Below are 20,259 nucleotides of genomic sequence, written 5' to 3'. Positions count from 1 at the left end.
GCGAACACTAATTGAAGGACTAATTCCACTAATTTATTATAATTACTGAATTGTTCATTGAATTTCGGAGATCCTTGAATTTCGGTTATATATACATCCTATAGCATAGAAGGAGCTTGTGTTCAACATTATTTGAGGGACCAAATTCTGAGGCAGAAATTTGATCAAGTTTTAATTCACACGTGACTTACCTCACTCTCAAAGATGACTTCCTCAATCTCAAATTGACTTTTTTTTACGAAGTTAGTAGCAGTTGTATTAGTCCTGTTGGTCTTTTTTATGCAATTTTTCGCTTGACAGATTTTTCGTCTGACCCACTTGAATTTGTCCTTAAAAACGGGATAAACAGGTAACGCCCAGAGGACATTAAGTTCTCGTGGAGCTTTTCGGCTTACGAGACTCCAAGTATGCGATTCACCGAAACTGTTGTGGAGAAATCTCATGGTGTGAAGGGCGGTTCTTAAGGTTTAAGCCCGCTCTCACTTGCCACCCCCCCCCCAACTGCACCCCACCCCATCCCCCACATCAGCCCCCCTTTTCACCCGCACCTATTTCACATCGTTCCACCCGTAAACCAGCGCTCTCGATCACCCTCATGCGCTCCCCACATAACCCCCCAAACCCACATGAACCCCCACAGGGCACCCCAAGTCTTGTTCATCGTTCCACCTCACTCGTAAACCAGCGCGCTCAACCCCCCAATTGCGCTCCCCAGTAAACACTAGCCAGCTACTAACAAAGCTAACTACTCGCCAGTCGTTTGAGAGAAATTCGCGCGACGTGAGTCGGTTATGTTCGAAACATAGTTGATATAGGGTGCGTGGGATATTAGGTAAAGAGAAATTTTCAGCCTAGATTTGTGTAAATTAGGCGAACACTAATTAAAGGACTAATTCAACTAATTAATTATATATACTGAATTGTTCATTGAATTTCGGATATCCTTGAATTTCGGTTTTATATACATCCTATAGCATAGAAGGAGCTTGTGCTAAACATTATTTGAGGGACCAAATTCTGACGCAGAAATTTGATCAAGTTTTTATTCACAGGTGACTTACCTCACTCTCAAAGATGACTTTCTCAATCTCAAATTGACTTTTTTTACGAAGTTTGTAGCAATTATATTAGTCCTGTTGGTCTTTTTTATGCAATTTTTCGCTTGACAGATTTTTCGTCTGACCCACTTGACTTTGTCTTTAAAAACGGGATAAACAGGTAGCAGCAAGCGAGCATTAAGTTTAATTAGAGGCCCTTAGCCGCGTATAGTAGTCATTCAAATGCTTAGTGTGGTCGAGCTACTGGGAAGGCCGTAGTTGAACGTTAAAAGGTTATTTTTTCTGGAGTTTTGAGCCCAAAATATTGCAATTTTTCTTGTTTTTTTCTTCATTTTCAAATTTTTTTGAACCAGTCTAAAATTGAGGCTAGTTTGACTTGAGAAAGGCTTTGGCAAGTCTTAATTACTTTTTTAAACTATTTTAGGAGCTATATGTTTGGGTTCTCCAAACAAAAACATGCAAATTTGTGCTAATTTTTACGTTTTTTTTTTCGGCCTTAGATGTAAAGGAACTTCCCCTAGGTTACTGCATAGTTTTTAGTAGTAATGGAATTGTTTTCCACATTTTAACATAAGTAAAACAGGTTAACATTAGTTTTTTCAAAATTTTTGTTATATTTTGGTTTTCCAGTCTTAAAAGCCAAGAAACCTCCAGTGTTTGATAATAGCTTGCTAAATTTAATGAAATATTTTTCAAGATTTTAACTTTTAAGAGTTTTAGCTTTTTTGACAAAACTTGCAGTTTTTTTTTCATTTTTGACATGTCATTATTTCAGATTTTTTCAGCCCCAGGGGTCAGAAAACCTCCTTAAGGTTTTGATAAGAAAAATTTTTGTTGACCCTGGAATAGCTTTCAAGCTTTTAATATCATAAATTTAGCCTTTCTTGGTAGAACTTTCAATTTTGAAGTTGAATTTTTTTCATTTTTCGAATTCTCGAGCCGCAAGAGCCAAGAAATCTCCTCAAGGGTTTGATAATAGCTTTCTAAATAGTTTTTTGGCGTTAAGGAATGTTGTTCGTGATTTTAATATCACGAATTTAAGCAATTTTAATAAAAAGTGTGCAATTTTGTCATGTTTTTGAATGTTATTGAATTTTTCAATTTCTCTCAAACGAAGTCTGCATCAATTATATTAGTCCTGTTGGTCTTTTTTGTGCAATTGTTTGGTTGACAGATTTTTCGTCTGATCCAATTGACTTTTAGTCCTTAAATACGGGTTAAACAGGTAGCGGCGAGCGAGTATTAAGTTTAATTAGAGGCCCTTAGCCGCGTATAGTAGTCCATCAAGTGCCTAGTGTGTTGGAGCTACTGGGAAGGCCGTAGTTGAACGTTAAAAGGTCATTTTTAGGAGTTTTTGAGCCCAAATGTGCAATTTCTTGTTCTTTTTCGTCATTTTTCGAAATTTTTTGGACCAGACTAAAGTTGAGGCTGGTTTGAGTTGAGAAAGGTTTTTGCAAGACATAATTTCTTTTTTTCGCTATTTTAAGAGCTGTATGTTTTGGTACTTCAAACAAAAACATGCAAATTTATACGTATTTTTACATTTTTTTCAAGTTTATTGAAAATGTTAGCCTTTTTTGAGTTTTTTCGGCCCTAGGTGCCAAGGAACCTCCCCTAAGTTACTGCATAGTTTTCAGTACTAGTGGAATGGTTTTCAACATTTTAACATAAGTAAAGCAGTTTAACATTGTTAAAACTTGCAATTTTAAAATTTTTTGAAAATTGTCATTTTTGGTTTTCCAGCCTTAAGAGCCAAGAAACCTCCCCTAGGGTCTGATCATAGGTTACTGCATAGTTTCTAAATGTAATGAAATATTTTTGGAGATTTTAACAATACGAATTATGGCTTTTTGACAAAACTTGCAGTTTTTTCATTTTTGACATTTGTCATTATTTCAGATTTTTTTCAGCCTCAGGGATCAGAAAACCCCCTAAAGAGCTTGATAATAAGTTACCGAAAACTTTTTGTTGACCGTCGAATAGCTTTCAAGCCTTTGATATCACAAATTTATCCATGTTTGGTAAACCTTGCAATTTTGAAGTTTTTTTAATTTTTTTTGTAATTTTTTGAATTCTCTAGCCTCAAGAGCCAAGAAACCTCCTATAGGGTTTGATAATAGATTAGTTAATGGTTTTTATAGCATGATATACATCCTATAGCATAGAAAGAGATTGTGTTTAACATTATTTGAGGGACCAAATTCTGACGCAGAAATTTGATCAAGTTTTTATTCACACGTGACTTACCTCACTCTCAAAGATGACTTTCTCAATCTCAAATTGACTTTTTTTTTACGAAGTTTGTAGCAATTATATTAGTCCTGTTGGTCTTTTTTATGCAATTTTTCGCTTGACAGATTTTTCGTCTGACCCACTTGACTCTGTCCTTAAAAACGGGATAAACAGGTAGCGGCAAGCGAGCATTAAGTTTAATCAGAGGCCCTTAGCCGCGTATAGTAGTCATTCAAGTGCTTAGTGTGGTTGAGCTACTGGGAAGGCCGTAGTTGAACGTTAAAAGGTCATTTTTCTGGAGTTTTGAGCCCAAAATATTGCAATTTTGTTTTTTTCGTCATTTTCAAATTTTTTGAACCAGTCTAAAATTGAGGCTAGTTTGACTTGAGAAAGATTTTTGCAAGACTTAATTACTTTTTTAAACTATTTTAGGAGCTATATATTTGGTTTCTCCAAACAAAAACATGCAAATTTGTACTATTGTTTACCTTTTTTTCGGCCTTAGATGTAAAGGAACCTCCCCTAGGTTACTGCATAGTTTTTAGTAGTAATGGAATTGTTTACCACATTTTAACATAAGTAAAACAGGTTAACATTATAAGTTTTTTCAAAATTTTTGTTATATTTTGGTTTTCCAGTCTTAAAAGCCAAGAAACCTCCAGTGTTTGATAATAGCTTGCTAAATTTAATGAAATATTTTTCAAGATTTTAACATTAAGAGTTTTAGCTTTTTTGAGAAAACTTGCAGTTTTTTTCTCATTTTTGACATGTCATTATTTCAGATTTTTTCAGCCCCAGGGGTCAGAAAACCTCCTTAAGGTTTTGATAAGAAAAATTTTTGTTGACCCTGGAATAGCTTTCAAGCTTTTAATATCATAAATTTAGCCTTTCTTGGTAGAACTTTCAATTTTGAAGTTGAATTTTTTTCATTTTTTGAATTCTCGAGCCGCAAGAGCCAAGAAATCTCCTCAAGGGTTTGATAATAGCTTTCTAAATAGTTTTTTGGCGTTAAGGAATGTTGTTCAAGATTTTAATATCACGAATTTAAGCAATTTTAATAAAAAGTGTGCAATTTTGTCATGTTTTTGAATGTTATTAAATTTTTCAATTTCTCTCAAACGAAGTCTGCATCAATTATATTAGTCCTGTTGGTCTTTTTTGTGCAATTGTTTGGTTGACAGATTTTTCGTCTGATCCAATTGACTTTTAGTCCTTAAATACGGGTTAAACAGGTAGCGGCGAGCGAGCATCAAGTTTAATTAGAGGCCCTTAGCCGCGTATAGTAGTCCATCAAGTGCCTAGTGTGATGGAGCTACGGGGAAGGCCGTAGTTGAACGTTAAAAGATCATTTTTCAGGAGTTTTCGAGCCCAAAATATTGCAATTTTTGTTTTTCGTCATTTTCATTTTTTTGGACTAGTCTAAAATTGAGGCTAGTTTGAGTTGAGAAAGGCTCTTGCAAGACTTAAGTATTTTTTTAAACTATTTTAGGAGCTATATGTTTGGGTTCTCCAAACAAAAACATGCAAATTTATACTAATTTTTACATTTTTTTCGGCCTTAGATGTAAAGGAATCTCCCCTAGGTTACTGCATAGTTTTTAGTAGTAATGGAATTGTTTTCCACATTTTAACATAAGTAAAACAGTTTAACATTATAAGTTTTTGTAAATTTTTCGTTATTTTTTGGTTTTCCAGCCTTAAAAGCCAAGAAACCTCTAGTGTTTGATAATAGCTTGCTAAATTTAATGAAATATTTTTCAAGATTTTAACATTTAGAGTTTTAGCTTTTTTGACAAAACTTGCAGTTTTTTATCATTTTTGACATGTTATTATTTCCGATTTTTTCAGCCCCAGGGATCAGAAAACCTCCTTAAGGATTTGATAAGAAAAATTTTTTTTGACCGTGGAATAGCTTTCAAGCTTTTAATATCATAAATTTAGCCTTTTTTGGTAAAACTTTCAATTTTGAAGTTAAAGTTTTGAACTTTGAACAGTTTTCACTGCGAAATCCTGCGGCTTCTTTCCTTTTGTTCACGTTTTCTCTCTCACACTCATCTCAAACGAAATTTTTAACAATCTTTTTAATCCTGTGGTTTTTTATGCGTTTTTTTGCTTGATTGATTTTTAGTGGGACCCATTTCACTTTTTGTCCTCAGAAACGGGATAAGAGATAGCGCCCAGTGGGTATTAAGTTCTCTTAGAGCATTTCAGCTCACTAGTCTCCAAGTATGCGATTCACAGAAACTGTTTTGGAGACTCATAATTATGGTGTGGAAGGCGGTTCTTAGAAATTGTACAACCACCACCACCCCACCCCGCCCACCACATTACCCCGCCCCCCCCCCATTTCACCCTGCACATCGTTCAGGCCGTAAGGGCCCCGTGCAACCAAAGATCCCCATCCCACCATTGCACCCACATAAGCGTGGGGTGATTTTCAAGATTGCTAAAACCACGTACATTTATCACCTCCTGATGCTCGAGCAGAAATATTGAAAATAGTACACAAAATTGAAAATTCATTTTTACAAAAATTCTTGGATTTGTGTATTAAGATTGGGTATCTTTATTGCTTACATTTCATGTCAGTTTCACCCTTCAAATGTATACACTGGCTCTGCGGAGTATATTGTTTAGCAAATATACTCCGCAGAGCCCTCGTTCGGGTGGACGAGGGCTCTGCGGAGGAGGACCTAGAAACATAATATATGGTGATTTTAAATGGACCGTCCTCCCTCGTTCGGGTGGACGGTCCATTTAAAATCACCATATATTATGTTTCTAGGCAGTAGTGGACTACAATCGCCAATGGTCGCAGAGGGTTTTAGTGGTGGTCTGAATGTGAAAAGAGCATCAGCCACTCTTCTGTCTGAACAACAATTGGAAGACGTGATCGAAGCAACTGCCACTAAAGTGTGTAAAGTGAACAGATTACAGGAGATGTTCGGATGAGCAGCCATCACTTCTCAGCTGATCAAGAACAGTCTTTGTCGAGATTTAGTCAGATCGGATTTTGATATCAGCTGACGGCATTGCTGACGATTTATTGAGAAAAGGAGAAAGTTAACTAGTCTTTTCCCCGTCTACGAAAGTTAGCGATTGCAAAAAATGAGTATACCTCTATAATCCTGTACCTGTTCAATGTTGCGCTTCTTCAGAGAACTCTGCTTTTTTTCATGTCTCCAAACATCAAAATGACTCTTTTTCTATCGGAAGCTTGAATTGTTCTGAAACCAAATGTTATATAACCATCCAGTTCTGAGCCGTAATACATGCTATCGTATGCAGTCGTCTAAACTGTTCGGAAAACGAATGTTTATATATTGAATGGCTCAGAAAGAAAATCAATGTTCAACATAGACACAGCTTCTGAAGCTGTGATCCAAATAGTGACTGCATCGATTGGGGAAGCTTTACCAGCAGAAATGAACACGACAGGCGATCAAGCAGCAGCTTATATCTCTACAAAACAAACATGTAATCATGACAACAAATTTACCTTTGATATAATGTTTCGTTCTACATCCGATTATTTTAATTGAAAATTCTCTTGCTTTCCAGTTTTTGAGAGCATGTTAGATTTTGATGGCGTAGTTGGAGTTAAGGAAAAACAGTTTACGCTGAAGAATAAACATCTTTTTGTTTCCGCAGCTATTTGGTTCTTATCGCCTCTAGTCAGATCTTGGTGTGTATTTTGTTCTCTGAACCCAGCAAGTATCTTAATTAGGCTGAGCAAGAGCCGAATAGATAGTACAACCCTTTAGGAATTTATCCCATTTGTGTACGTTGAGATTTGAATGTTGCTGCTGTCGATATGTCGGCTTTAGGCCTTTAAATGTTGGAGAATTGAAAACAATATCACCAATTAAGAGAAAAAATGACAATTAGTTTGACCGCAAAATTTAGGTCTTAGATAGAGGTGCTCGTGATATGGAACATTGATGAAGTTTAATTGCCCCGAAACAAAGTTTGTAGAAAATTGTAGGGGTTCTGTCATTTTTTTAGCAGTGCAGTTTTTCGGTGAATTAGACTTTTCGTCCATGAAAACCTAATGAGCAGGTGAAGACCGTAGGGCATTAATTGCTGAGCCGTTCTCTTGAAGCTTTAATGATCTCTCAGTACATTTCACTGGAGCTGTTTAAAAATTTGAAGGGCAGTTTTTGAGCAGTCTAGACCCAAACTAGTCAGCCTCCCTTACCGCAAGCTAGCTACTACAAAATCCAAAGGGCTGTTTCATTTGACAGCAACTCACCCGACTTTAGTAATGTTTTGTTCTTGCCATTTTTAATTGCTCTTGAACGAAGTTCATAGCAATTATTGTAAATGTAATGGTCTTTTTTAATGCAATTTTTTTACTTGACCATTTTGCGCTTTTCTTCTAGAGCATTCTTTGATTTCTCAAGTGACTTTTTCGCGCTTTCGTGCTTCATTTTTCAGTGATCTCTATTGCTCTCACTCCGAAGTAGACTTTTTGGTAAAATGAAATTGATTGCAGCATAGCAAGAAGAAGGGACTGATAGTCGAGTGGGCAGTGCTTCTCGTCCGGGAGCGGGAGGTTAATGGCTCGAATCGCGGCGTAGGCAACTATTGCACCCTTAAAGAAAATTTTATCTAGGCTATAGCCCCTGAATTAATTTTCCCTGACTGTCGTTTTAAAGCAATTCTTCCGACATTAGTCGGTTTATGTATTTTGTTTATTCGTAGTTTTTCATTTCGTTAGTTTTAATTTACATTTTAGTAGAAGAAAATAGGCTAAATTTGATCAATTTTTTTGCTTGATTTCTCTATCTTTCGTTTTTTCCTAATTTTTTCTGCTTTCAAAAAGTTTTGGTAACATTAAATTGTTTAACTAGAGTTGACACTAGGGTTATTATTACTTAGTGAAAACAAGTAAAGGCTGGGTAGCGCAGTTTTTCAAAAAAATAAATAATTCAGTTCTGTAGTTTTTTTCAAAGTTTTAGTTCTCATGTTTTAATGTTTTTAGTGCGCTCTAGTGTCGCGAGGGTGTCTAATGAATAAGTAAGGATTGTTTGTTGAGGGGGTGTTGAGAACTGTTACTTAGACTCTACAACTTTCAGAGAACTATTAAAAAATTACATAGGTTTTAGTTTTCGTCCTTTAATTCTTTTATGTTTGACCGATTTTTCTCCTTTTTCGAGATGTATCGTTGATTTCAATTTCCCATCAATTGATTTTGATTAGTTTAACACAATTTAATCATAACAGACAATATAGTATAAACAATGCTTTTGAAGTCGCAACTCATGAAAAGTTGGCAAAAAATTGTTCTTAATTTTGTTTTTCCTGGATATTTTGTTGTTCCCCAGTTTGTTGTTTCAATTTGAATGGCTTAGTGAGGTTAATACATTGGTCATTTAGTGTTAGCTGAATTTAAGTAATATGAACTTTGATTCTATTCCGGAGTCTTCAGATCATTTGTTTTTTGAGATCGGTTCACATTTCGGAAGTCAAATTGAAGCGACGATTTTGGTCAACCGAAATAGGATGTTGAGCGATAATTCTAGTGATTCTGTGGCGTGAATTGTTTCCATTCTAAATTTTAAACAGAATGAGAAAACGGTGATTGATTATAGAGTTGCTTTCTCGCAAGGTGTTTTTTGTTCATATGCGGTAATTTGACAATGATTCTCACTGATTTTTGATCGGAAGTTTTTTGTTTTTATTTCGCTGATATTTTGGTAACATTTTTAGTTTTACCTAAGTCACGAATTTCACGTTTCAATCGGACTTACTGTTTCAGCTGAATGGATTTAAATTTCTTGCGCGAGTTTGATTACGAAATGTAGTGAATACAGTCAGGGTCAGAAGAGTAAAGACGAAAGAAACGGAAGAAACATATAAATGCCGGTCATTAAGTCTTTGTGCATTAGGTTATCAAAGATCATTAAAGAGACTGCTAGCTAACATTGGTATTAAGTCTAAAAGCGTTCTGTTTAAAAGTTGAATTGAGTATTGTTTTAGAATGTAAATGACATTTACACCCCCTTAGAACAATTTTTAGAACTTAGGAAAAGTTTTTGACAGTATCTACCTCTTCTTTTTCTGTTGCAATACCGATAAGCGTCAAGCGCGTCAACGGCGCCTATTTTTCGGCAATTTGCTGGTTATGATATTGCTGCCGATTAATTTTATGGTATGCACCAGATTTCTAACGGGCAAAAGAAGCAACGCAAAACGAGGTCCTGAACCATAATTGGAATAGAATATACCTCCAAAAGTATTGAAATACCTCCGAGAAAGTGCTTCCAAAAGGAGTTTACCCATAAGAAAAAATATTTTGAAACATTGTGACTCGTCTATTCTAATCTCTTATGGATTTTGAAAGATAAAAACTTTCCTCTAATTTTTTAAAAAATCCTTTTCATATCCTGAGCTCTTTTTTGCTGAAATTCTTGCTGCTTTAACATTGAAAAATGTTTCCATGCAATCAACAACTTTAAGAACACAAAAGTCTAAAGCGAGAAAATAGGCAAAGATGTTATTTTTTTTCGAATAAGGTTCGTTAACATCTGTTTTCTCTCGTAGTTCACACGTGATCTCTATATTCAATGAAACTGTCACTAATGGAAGTAAATTTTGAAATGTGGCGAAAGTTATATGATTGAATTATGAATCCAGAAAAACAAATATACTACATTTGGAAAAATGTCAAATGATTGGGTTTTGTTTCCTTCATTGTTTTTTTGCTCACAATAGTTTTGTATTTAGATAGCACACCGAAACTTTGGTAAACTAGAAATATCTGCATCATGTTGGATTAAAAATACAAAAAAGCAATGAGGATCATTTTTCATTTCTTTTCAGAATACTGAATAAAAGATTGAAAAACCATTCTCTCACATACATTTAGCATTTTTTCTTCCGTATTTCCTTGACAAATTCCAATGTTTCATCTTCTCAGATATTTGAATTATTTATAAGGTCTTATATGATTCAAAACTAAATATTTGAAACGACAAAATGACGTTTCTGACCTTTCTCCTAAATTTGTAAGCAAAAATAAACAATGTATATAGATGAAATATTTCTTCTACGATTTTTCCAAAATGTTGTAACAAAAATCACTATTTTATGACGAAAAGTTTATATAATTCCAAAACCTGTATCTTCGAGTTTTCCGGGTTTTTCATTTGTATGTTGTTCAAAATCTTTGGAACACTTTTACATTTTAGTAATAGGTTTTTTGGTCAATTGTATAAATTTTTCTCCGGAACGTTACTTTCGATAGTCAAAGATTGGTCTTTTCGTTATTATCTTTCTCTGCAAATCACAAAGAAAATCATTAAAGTTAAAAACGCAGATAGCATGTAGAATGGCACAATATTTCAATTTGTGTAAACCAAAGCCGAAATGAGAATTACTCTGAGAATTTGCACCATCCGTAGCAAAGAAACTACTTAGAAACCAGCACGCTAAAGTTGACTCCAGATCAAAAGCTGCAGTCGTTCCTGAGTCCTTTTTAGCGGATAGAATGGCTGTCACGTGCCTAGAGAAAAATGCAGAACACAAAAGCAGAGAACAGCAGTATTTAGATAGCACACCCAAAACTTTGGTAAACTAGAAACATCTGCATCATGTTGGATTAAAATACAAAAAAGCAAAGACGATTTCATTTTTCATTTCTTTTCAGAATACTGAATAAAAGTTTGAAAACCATTCTCTCACATACAGTTAGCATTTTTTCTTCCATATTTGCTTGACAAATTACAATGTTTCGTCTCAGATATTTGAATTATTTATAAGGTTTTATATGTCAGTTAAAAAACGGAAGTGGAAGCGCTAGAAGAGCTTTTTCCATGCTTTTTATAGTTTGAGGGATTTTGCACAAACTATAAATTTTGTACAAAAGGTTTCTTGTAAACATAATGGCCGGCAATGAGAAACTTGGGGTTAAAAACTGTTTACTTTGTTTTTTTCTGCTTTCAGCCCACGTTTTCACTTTACACGAGAAATCGTGTGAAAAATTAACACACGAGTTAATTTTTCTCGTGTAAAAACACGCGACTTGCGACTATCACACGAAAAATGGTGTAATTCAATGCTCACAGGAGAAAAAATCGTGTGATCTCACACGAGAAAATTTTAGAGTGCAGCACGTTGAAGCGGTAGCTGTTTTTATTAAAGCAAAAACTACACATTTACTGTCCATCAGATAAAAATGATATCATATTCAGATCTGAAAGATCAGATTTTGATCACAACAACTTCATTTTTTTGACAACTGAAGTATTTGATGTTTTAATTGAAAGATTTGAATAGTTGATTTTTTTACGTAGTAAAAAATTTACTGATTAAGCGATGAAAATTTATCTGATTGACCAATTTTTTTTACAAGAACAAAAGGTATGGACGCCACTTCTGATACTCTCTGGAAGATTTTTGTATGCTTATGATAACATTGCGCAATAACCGCATCCTATCCTGTCCTGTCCAATTCAAGAAATTTTTCGATTAAAAGTCAAAATATGACAAACATGTAGCTGCCCATCGTCTGCTGGTTGGTTTTGTATCAAAAGCCCAATTTGACCGAAAAATCTATCTTTTATTTCCGAAAAAAACAAGCAGCAGTGTGTTTTTCAAAAAAATACACCCTATTTTCATTATTTTGCGCGCTATTTTAAGGTGGTTATGAAAATTAAAATCAAAACAAACATCAGAAAGCATATCACTTTTTTTGCGTTGAAATTTTGTTTGTGAAATTGATCTAGTATCATTATTTGAACTGATAGCAAATGGGTACCAGTCATTGTTTCCATCATCAAAACCGTTTATCCATGCTGGTTTTTAGCGTTTTTTGTTTGATATGTTTCATCAGTTACAATTGTTGAACTGACTGTAGTCAAAATATTGGTTGTGGTTATGTCAATCTTTTTTTTAGAGCTTTGGTTCAAACGAAACAGGTTTCACGGACCAGCGAAATGCAAGCCCATCTTTTTTCCTTTTAACTCTATATAATTTTTTAGTGAATCTACAATTAGCCGTTAGTAGTTCGTTTTGAAAAATTTCAAAATTACACTGAGTGAATCTGATGTTTGGTGAGAGCGGAAAACCAAATAAATTTTTTTTCTAAAAGAAGTCGCCACTCGTTAATCGGCGTGAAATTTGTTTTGGGTATCACTTTATCAATTCATGGGACCTTCGAAAACTTTGTATATTTCGGCTATTTACTGCATGAAAACAATAGAAGTTTTTAAAAGCTTACTTGACAAAGAAAAATATTTGGCAAATGCTTAGGCAAATTGTAAGTCTTTGAACTTATTTCTCATTACCCAGAAACAATCTACTGTCCAAATTTTATTGCGTCGCAAAGACTGTTAAAAAAGTACTAGCAGTAAGCGTTGTTTTCCTCGGGAAAATTTTTTAATGACTTTTTGCTGCCTAAAAACGGATGTCCAATTTTGCTATGCTTTGATCTAATGTGAATGATCCTCTTTCATAAAATCCGCCGAAATTTTGTATGCCGCTACGAGTTCTCTTTTGTATTGTTTCATTAAGTAAATCTATATCTGTTCTCAATCTAATGCACAAAAAATCGTTCCCACCAGCTAAATAGTCGAAAAGTTTTCATTTGTCACATAAAAATTCAAATATGATAGTATAAGTCATTCTTTGGAAACTGGATTTCAATTGTTTGGGTAATTTGTTAGTTCATATCTCCTCTCACTGTCTCTATCTTTTCCTGTTTTTCTCCCCTGCAATTTCAGCTAAACAGTTTTGCATAGTAACAAAAACTACAACATAGAATTTTTTTGATTTCTGACATATTTGAGAGGTTGTCTGTGATCAACAGTGTTTAGTGCTTGTGATTGTTTGCCGTACTTAAAGGAAGGGTGATTGTTGTTTTGGGGAAAATTATAGTCGTCTATTGATGTCAAGTGGGACCCAAGAATGTTGATTGTAACCATTTGAAAAAGTTGGTTTGATAAATGGTTTGGTCCATATTTGAGGAAACTGGAGGACCAGTATTTAAAGAAAGGGGATTCAAGATTAGGAGTAAATGAAAATGAGTTTGTTAGGATCTTTTTTAAACTCTAAAGAAAAATAAGTGTCTCATGACAATTGAGATTTAATCAAAAAAATAGTTTTTTGATAAATAAAAGTATATGATAAAAATTATCATTTTGAAAATCAAATTTTATCAAAATTTATGACAATTATCATTTTTTTGAGGAAATTTATGTCAAGCTACAGCAAAAATTCTTTTTTTAAGATTCTAGGTACACAGGGGATACTCCATACCGAGTTTGGTTTGATTTGGACAACTCCCTGACTCGATGAAAAAGACCTATTTTAAAAATTCAATAATCGCAATTTATTCGAAATAATCGCAAATTTCCGTATGAAATATTAGTTTTTTCCTAGGCAAGCTATACCAAAAATTCTTTCTGTTTATACACTCTAGGTACCCATGGGATACTCTATACCGAGTTGGGGACGATTTGGACAAGTCCTTGACCCGATGAAAAAGACCTGTTTTTAAAATTCAATAATCGCAATTTAATCGAAATAGTCGCAAATTTCCGTATGAAACACTAACTTTTTTCCTAGGCAAGCTATACCAAAAATGTTTTCTGTTTTACACCCTAGGTACACATGGAATACTCCATACCGATTTGGGTTTGATTTGAATAACTTCTTGACACGATCAAAATACTATATTTAAAAACTAATTATTCGAAATAATCGCAAATTTCCGTATGCAATAGTAACTTTTTTCCTATGCAAGCTATAGTAAAAATTCCTTCTGTTTTACCCTCTAGTTACACCTGGAATACTTCACATCGAGTTCGGTTCGATTTGAATATTTTCTTGACCCGATCAAAAATACTATTTTCAAAAATAAAATATTCGAAATAATCGCAAATTTCCGTATGAAACACTAACTTTTTTCCTAGGCAAGCTATACCAAAAATGTTTTCTGTTTTACACCCTAGGTACACATGGAATACTCCATACCGATTTGGGTTTGATTTGAATAACTTCTTGACACGATCAAAATACTATATTTAAAAACTAATTATTCGAAATAATCGCAAATTTCCGTATGCAATAGTAACTTTTTTCCTATGCAAGCTATAGTAAAAATTCCTTCTGTTTTACCCTCTAGTTACACCTGGAATACTTCACATCGAGTTCGGTTCGATTTGAATAACTTCTTGACCCGATCAAAAATACTATATTTAAAAATTAAATGTTCGAAATAATCGCAAATTTCCGTATGAAATACTAACTTTTTTCCTAGAACAGCTATAGAAAAAATTTTTTTGGCTTTACAGTTTAGGTACCCATAGTATACTCCATACCCAGTTTGGTTCGATTTGAATAACCTCTCGACCCGATGAAAAAGACCTATTTTTAAAATTCGTTATGCGCGAAATTCGCAAATTTCCGTATGAAAAATTAACCTTTTTTCATACCTAACCTTATCAAACCTAAGAGAAGCTATAGCAGAAAACTTTTTGTTTTACACTTTAGGTGTCCACGGTATACTCCATACCCAGTTTGCTTCGATTTGAATAGCTTCTTGCAAAGTTGCAAAGTAGAAACGTGAAACGCACCGGTCACAAGGTAGGCGAAACGACCTTAAGTTTCGGGCCCAAACTCTCGAAACCCCCTCAAATAAAAATAACGCCAATTACAGGAATTAAAGTACGGCTCAAGTCAAGTACAATTCAATAAACAGATCCAAAATCGGTTTACTTTTCGAGTTACTATCAAAACAAAGTACTGTACCAAAGTCCAAAATTGACCCAAAGCGACTGACGTTTCGCTAAAGTACACACTAATTTCTCAATAACGCCTGAACGAAACTACACAAAATTTATAGGGATTCAAGCGCAGCTCAAGTCGAGTTCAAACCAAGAAACGGATCCAAAATTTTTCACTCTACGAGGAGACATTTTAAAATTAAGGTACCGTACCATTGTCCATATGGGACCGGTCGGACTGTTGTTTCGCTAAATACACCATAAAAATTTGTAAGTATTATACAATAATCATACATGGACAAACTCCCTACTAACACAGGAATCTGACACAATCAAATTAATCGTCCAATGAACAGAAATCAAGGTTTAATATAGTACTCAAGGCAGTGTTTCTCTCCTCAGGAGGTCAAACTGGTGTCATTTTTCCGGGCCGATTTCTCAAAAACGGCTGAACAAAAACAAACGCCCTTAGTAGCAAGTGTAGCACTGCTTGCGACACGCATCATATTAAAAATGAACCCAATTGGTGCCTTCAAGGCGTTATAGCAAAAATAACGTACCGTATCAAATGAACCCAGAGGAAAGATACACCACATTCAGAGCTAAAATTGAACACCTAAACATCGGAAAACGCTATATAAAGTATACATATTCGGAATCTACATAACACGTACAATTCCAAACACTAATTTTTATACCCGATGTGATAAAATTCAAAGCTTCAAGAAGTGACCGGATGCTGTCAACCGCTTCTAGAGGTAAAATCGAGGGCAACTTTGATGGCCAATTTCTCTAAAACGGCGAGACAAAAATAAAATCCCTTAGTTTGTAGCACTGCCTAAGATACGCATCATATCAAAAAATGACCCCAATAGGTACCTTCTTCAAGGAGTTATAGCAATAAGAAGGTACCGTACCAAATGCCCAAAAAAGCGAGGTGACCGCTATTCTGAGCCAAAATTTACTATCTCAACTAAAAAACTATATGAAATATATATGGGGATACAACCCACTAACTGAGGATTATAAAACACTAAAATTTGTTGGATAAATCAAGTGTTTTGTTGTACCGAAATTTGGGTGCTCCCGAATAGCCCGAGAATTCGAATAGCCTTTTTTCTAATTTAAACATTAATAACTTATTGATTAGACCGATTTGAGAAACCAAACACTGCAGGATAGAAGTGTTCAGTGCTAACAAAATGTCGAGCCACCATGCCCTTCCAATTTGGCACAGCAGTTTCGGAGAAATCATCAATGACATCAACCGCACCCCGATTTTTGGGCTATTGCGAGACCCCGATTTCTCGCAAAATCGCGCAAATCGACTCAAAACGCCGTCACGTAGAGAACTCTGAACGCAATTCAAGTTCATTCAGTAGTTACAGAACACTCAAAACCTCTAGTTCGAAGTGGGAAGAAGATCTCACCTCGCCATAAAGGCCAGGGTGTTATGTGAGTTCTGACAAAAAAGTAACTCGAACAAGATTTTCATGTTTTTGCAAAAAATGAAAAATTAAAGAATTCCCAAAAACTAAAGATTCGCAAACCATCCAGGACCCAAACAAAGCCTAAATAAAACTATTTGCAAACAGCAATAACCCATTTAGAAGATAAACTACATCAGAACTGAAAAACATTTAAAACATCATTAGATTTTAAATTTCTGAAATTTAAGGCTTAATAACGATCTGAGCAGGCCAATTTAGACACCAATTGAAGACTGCAGAACTTACAATCAACAAAACGCTACTATGCCCTGTCAAATTTGTAAGGGAGTTCAGGAAAAGTCGTCAAAAACAATAAGCCTGCACCAAAAAATGTAATTTTTAAAAACTTTTTTCAATTTTTTCAAATTGAAACCTTAATAACTTTTGGATTGGGCCGATTTGAGAAACCAACTAAACATTGTAAGCAACGGGGGTTTACATTCAACAAAACGCGACAATGCGTGCTCCCAAAAAACTAATTTTTACTTCAAAGTCTACAAATTTAAACATTAATAACTTGTTTATTAGGGCGTTTTGGGAAACAGTACAAGCAAAGGGCGATTTAGTGAAAATAAAACAAGACAATGCCCGTCCAATTTGATACAGTAGTTTTGGGGAAATCATCAAACACATGAAGCGTAACCTGATTTTTGGGCTATTGAGAGACACCAATTTTTGGCAAAATTTTGGAAAACGACCAAAAATGGTGCCACGCGGACATTTCTAATCGCAATTCCAGTTCACTCAGCAGTTACTAAAAACCCAAGACCCCACTGCGGAGTGGGAGAAAATTCACAACTTGCCCTAAAGGCCATTGTGTTTTGTGTGTTTTGATAGAATAAGAACTCAAACAAGAATTTCATGATTAGAAAAAAAATGAAAAAATGATTAACTTTCAAAATTCAAGGATTCGAAACACTTCATGAACCCAAACAAAGCCTAAATAACACAATCTGCAGGCAACAACCACCCAATTTAAAAGAAAAACTACATCAGTACTGAAAAAAGCTTAAATCCACCTTATTTTTTAAATTTTCAAAAGCTACAGATTAATACCCTTCTGAGCAGGACAATTTAGACAAAATTAAAATTTGCAAACCTTGAACTTACAATTAAGAAAGCAAAGCCTAAATAACACAATTTGCAGGCAACAACCACCCAATTTGAAAGAAGAACTACATCAGCACTGAAAAAAGCATAAAACCACCTTATTTTTTGAAATATTAAAAGCTACAGCTTAGTACCCTTCTGAGCAGGACATTTTAGACACAATTAAAAATTGCAGATCTTAATGAACTTACAATTGAGAAAAAGCGACTATGCCCGAACAAATTGGCAGAGTATTTCAGAAAAAATCATCAGAAACAGTAAGCGTGCTCCCAAAAAACTAAATTTTACTTCAAATTTCAAATTCAAACTTTAATAACTTGTTTGTTAGGCCGTTTTGAGAAACACTGCAAGCAAAGGGTGGTTTAGTGAAAAAAGAAACAAGACAATTGTCGTCCTATTTGGTACAGTAGTTTTGGATAAATCATCTAACACATGAATCGTACTCCGATTTTCGGGCGTATAATTCTTGTTGGAGTTCCTTTTTTGTCAAATCACACAAAACACCCCGGCCTCTAGGGTGAGGTGGGATTTATTTCCGCTTCGAAGTGGAGGTCTTGGGTGTCCAGTATTTACTGAGTGAATTTTAATTGCGTTCAGAATTGTCCGCGTGGCACCGTTTCTAGTCGTTTTGTTTACTTTGGCCAAGAGAAGTTGTCACCCAAGGGCGGTTGAAGCAAAGCGTGGTTTAGTGAAAAAAGAAACAAGACAATTCTCGTCCTATTTGGTACAGTAGTTTTGGATAAATCATCTAACACATGAATCGTACTCCGATTTTCGGGCGTATAATTCTTGTTGGAGTTCCTTTTTTGTCAAATCACACAAATCACCCCGGCCTCTAGGGTGAGGTGGGATTTATTTCCGCTTCGAAGTGGAGGTCTTGGGTGTCCAGTATTTACTGAGTGAATTTTAATTGCGTTCAGAACTGTCCGCGTGGCACCGTTTCTAGTCGTTTTGTTTACATTGGCCAAGAAATGTTGTTTCCCAAAACGCCCTAATAAACAAGTTATTAATGTTTAAATTTGTAGAGTTTGAAGTAAAAATTAGTTTTTTGGGAGCACGCATTGTCGTGTTTTGTTGAATGTAAACCCCCGTTGCTTGAAATGTTTAGTTGGTTTCTCAAATCAAAAAGTTATTAAGGTTTCAATTTGAAAAAATTGAAAAAAGTTTTTAAAAATTACATTTTTTGGTGCAGGCTTATTGTTTTTGACGACTTTTCCTGAACTCCCTTACAAATTTGACAGGGCATAGTAGCGTTTTGTTGATTGTAAGTTTTCTGAAGTTCTGCAGTCTTCAATTGGTGTCTAAATTGGCCTGCTCAGATCGTTATTAAGCCTTAAATTTCAGAAATTTAAAATCTAATGATGTTTTAAATGTTTTTCAGTTCTTATGTAGTTTATCTTCTAAATGGGTTATTGCTGTTTGCAAATAGTTTTATTTAGGCTTTGTTTGGGTCCTGGATGGTTTTCGAATATTTAGTTTTTGGGAATTCTTTATTTTAGTTTTTGGGAATTCTTTAATTCTTTAGTTTTTGGGAGATCTTCTTCCCACTTCGCACTAGAGGTTTTGAGTGTTCTGTAACTACGGAGTGAACTTGAATTGCATTCAGAGTTCTCTACGTGACGCCGTTTTGAGTCGTTTTGCGCGATTTTGCGAGAAATCGGGGTCTCGCACTAGCCCAAAAATCGGGGTGCGGTTCATGTCATTGATGATTTCTCCGAAACTGCTGTGCCAAATTGGAAGGGCATGGTGGCTCGTCATTTTGTTGGCACTGAACACTTCTATCCTGCAGTGTTTGGTTTCTCAAATCGGCCTAATCAATAAGTTATTAATGTTTAAATTAGAAAAAGGCTATTCGAATTCTCGGGCTATTCGGGATCACCCAAATTTCGTTACAACAAAACCATGGATTTATCCAGCAAATTTTAGTGTTTAATAATCCTCAATTAGTGGGTTGTATCCCCATATTAATTTCATATAGTTTTTTAGTTAGTTGAGATAGTAAATTTTGGCTCAGAATAGCGGTCACCTCGCTTTTTTGGGCATTTGGTACGGTACCTTTTTATTGCTATAACTCCTTGAAGAAGGTACCCATTGGGGTCATTTTTTGATATGATGCGTATCTTAGGCAGTGCTACAAACTAAGGGATTTTATTTTTGTCTCGCCGTTTTAGAGAAATTGGCCAGCAAAGTTGCCCTCGATTTTACCTCTAGAAGCGGTTGACAGCATCCGGTCACTTCTTGAAGCTTTGAATTTTATCACTTAGGGTATAAAAATTAGTGTTTTGAATTGTACGTGTTATGTAGATTCCGAATATGTATACTTTATATAGCGTTTTCCGATGTTTAGGTGTTCAATTTTAGCTCTGAATGTGGTGTATCTTTCCTCTGGGGTCATTTGATACGGTACGTTATTTTTGCTAACGCCTTGAAGGCACCAATTGGGTTCATTTTTAATATGATGCGTGTCGCAAGCAGTGCTACACTTGCTACTAAGGGCGTTTGTTTTTGTTCAGCCGTTTTTGAGAAATCGGCCAGGAATATTGACACCAGTTTGACCTCCTGAGGAGAGAAACACTGCCTTGAGTACTATATTAAACCTTGATTTCTGTTCATTGGACGATTATTTTTATTGTGTTAGAA

General features: G+C 35.0%; 1 protein-coding gene across 2 annotated transcripts in view; it reads left to right on the top strand.

The window, feature by feature from the left end:
• LOC142345559 (uncharacterized) overlaps positions 1-20,259 on the top strand; it is a 109,830-nt gene that overhangs the window by 50,309 nt on the left and 39,262 nt on the right. Inside the window, exon 6 of one of the 2 annotated variants that reach the window (XM_075397656.1) lies at positions 6,076-6,844. The exons of the other annotated variant lie outside the window; for it this stretch is intronic. Coding sequence (XP_075253771.1) covers positions 6,076-6,242 — 167 coding nt within the window. The 3' untranslated portion in view covers positions 6,243-6,844. Of the gene's footprint in view, positions 1-6,075; positions 6,845-20,259 lie in introns of those variants that run through there. 2 annotated transcript variants of the gene reach the window in all.

This window comes from Convolutriloba macropyga, chromosome 9 (assembly GCF_964194025.1).
Source record: "Convolutriloba macropyga chromosome 9, txConMacr16.3, whole genome shotgun sequence".
NCBI classification, from domain to species: Eukaryota; Metazoa; Xenacoelomorpha; order Acoela; family Convolutidae; genus Convolutriloba; species Convolutriloba macropyga.
This window is presented reverse-complemented; position numbering and strand designations above follow the sequence as displayed.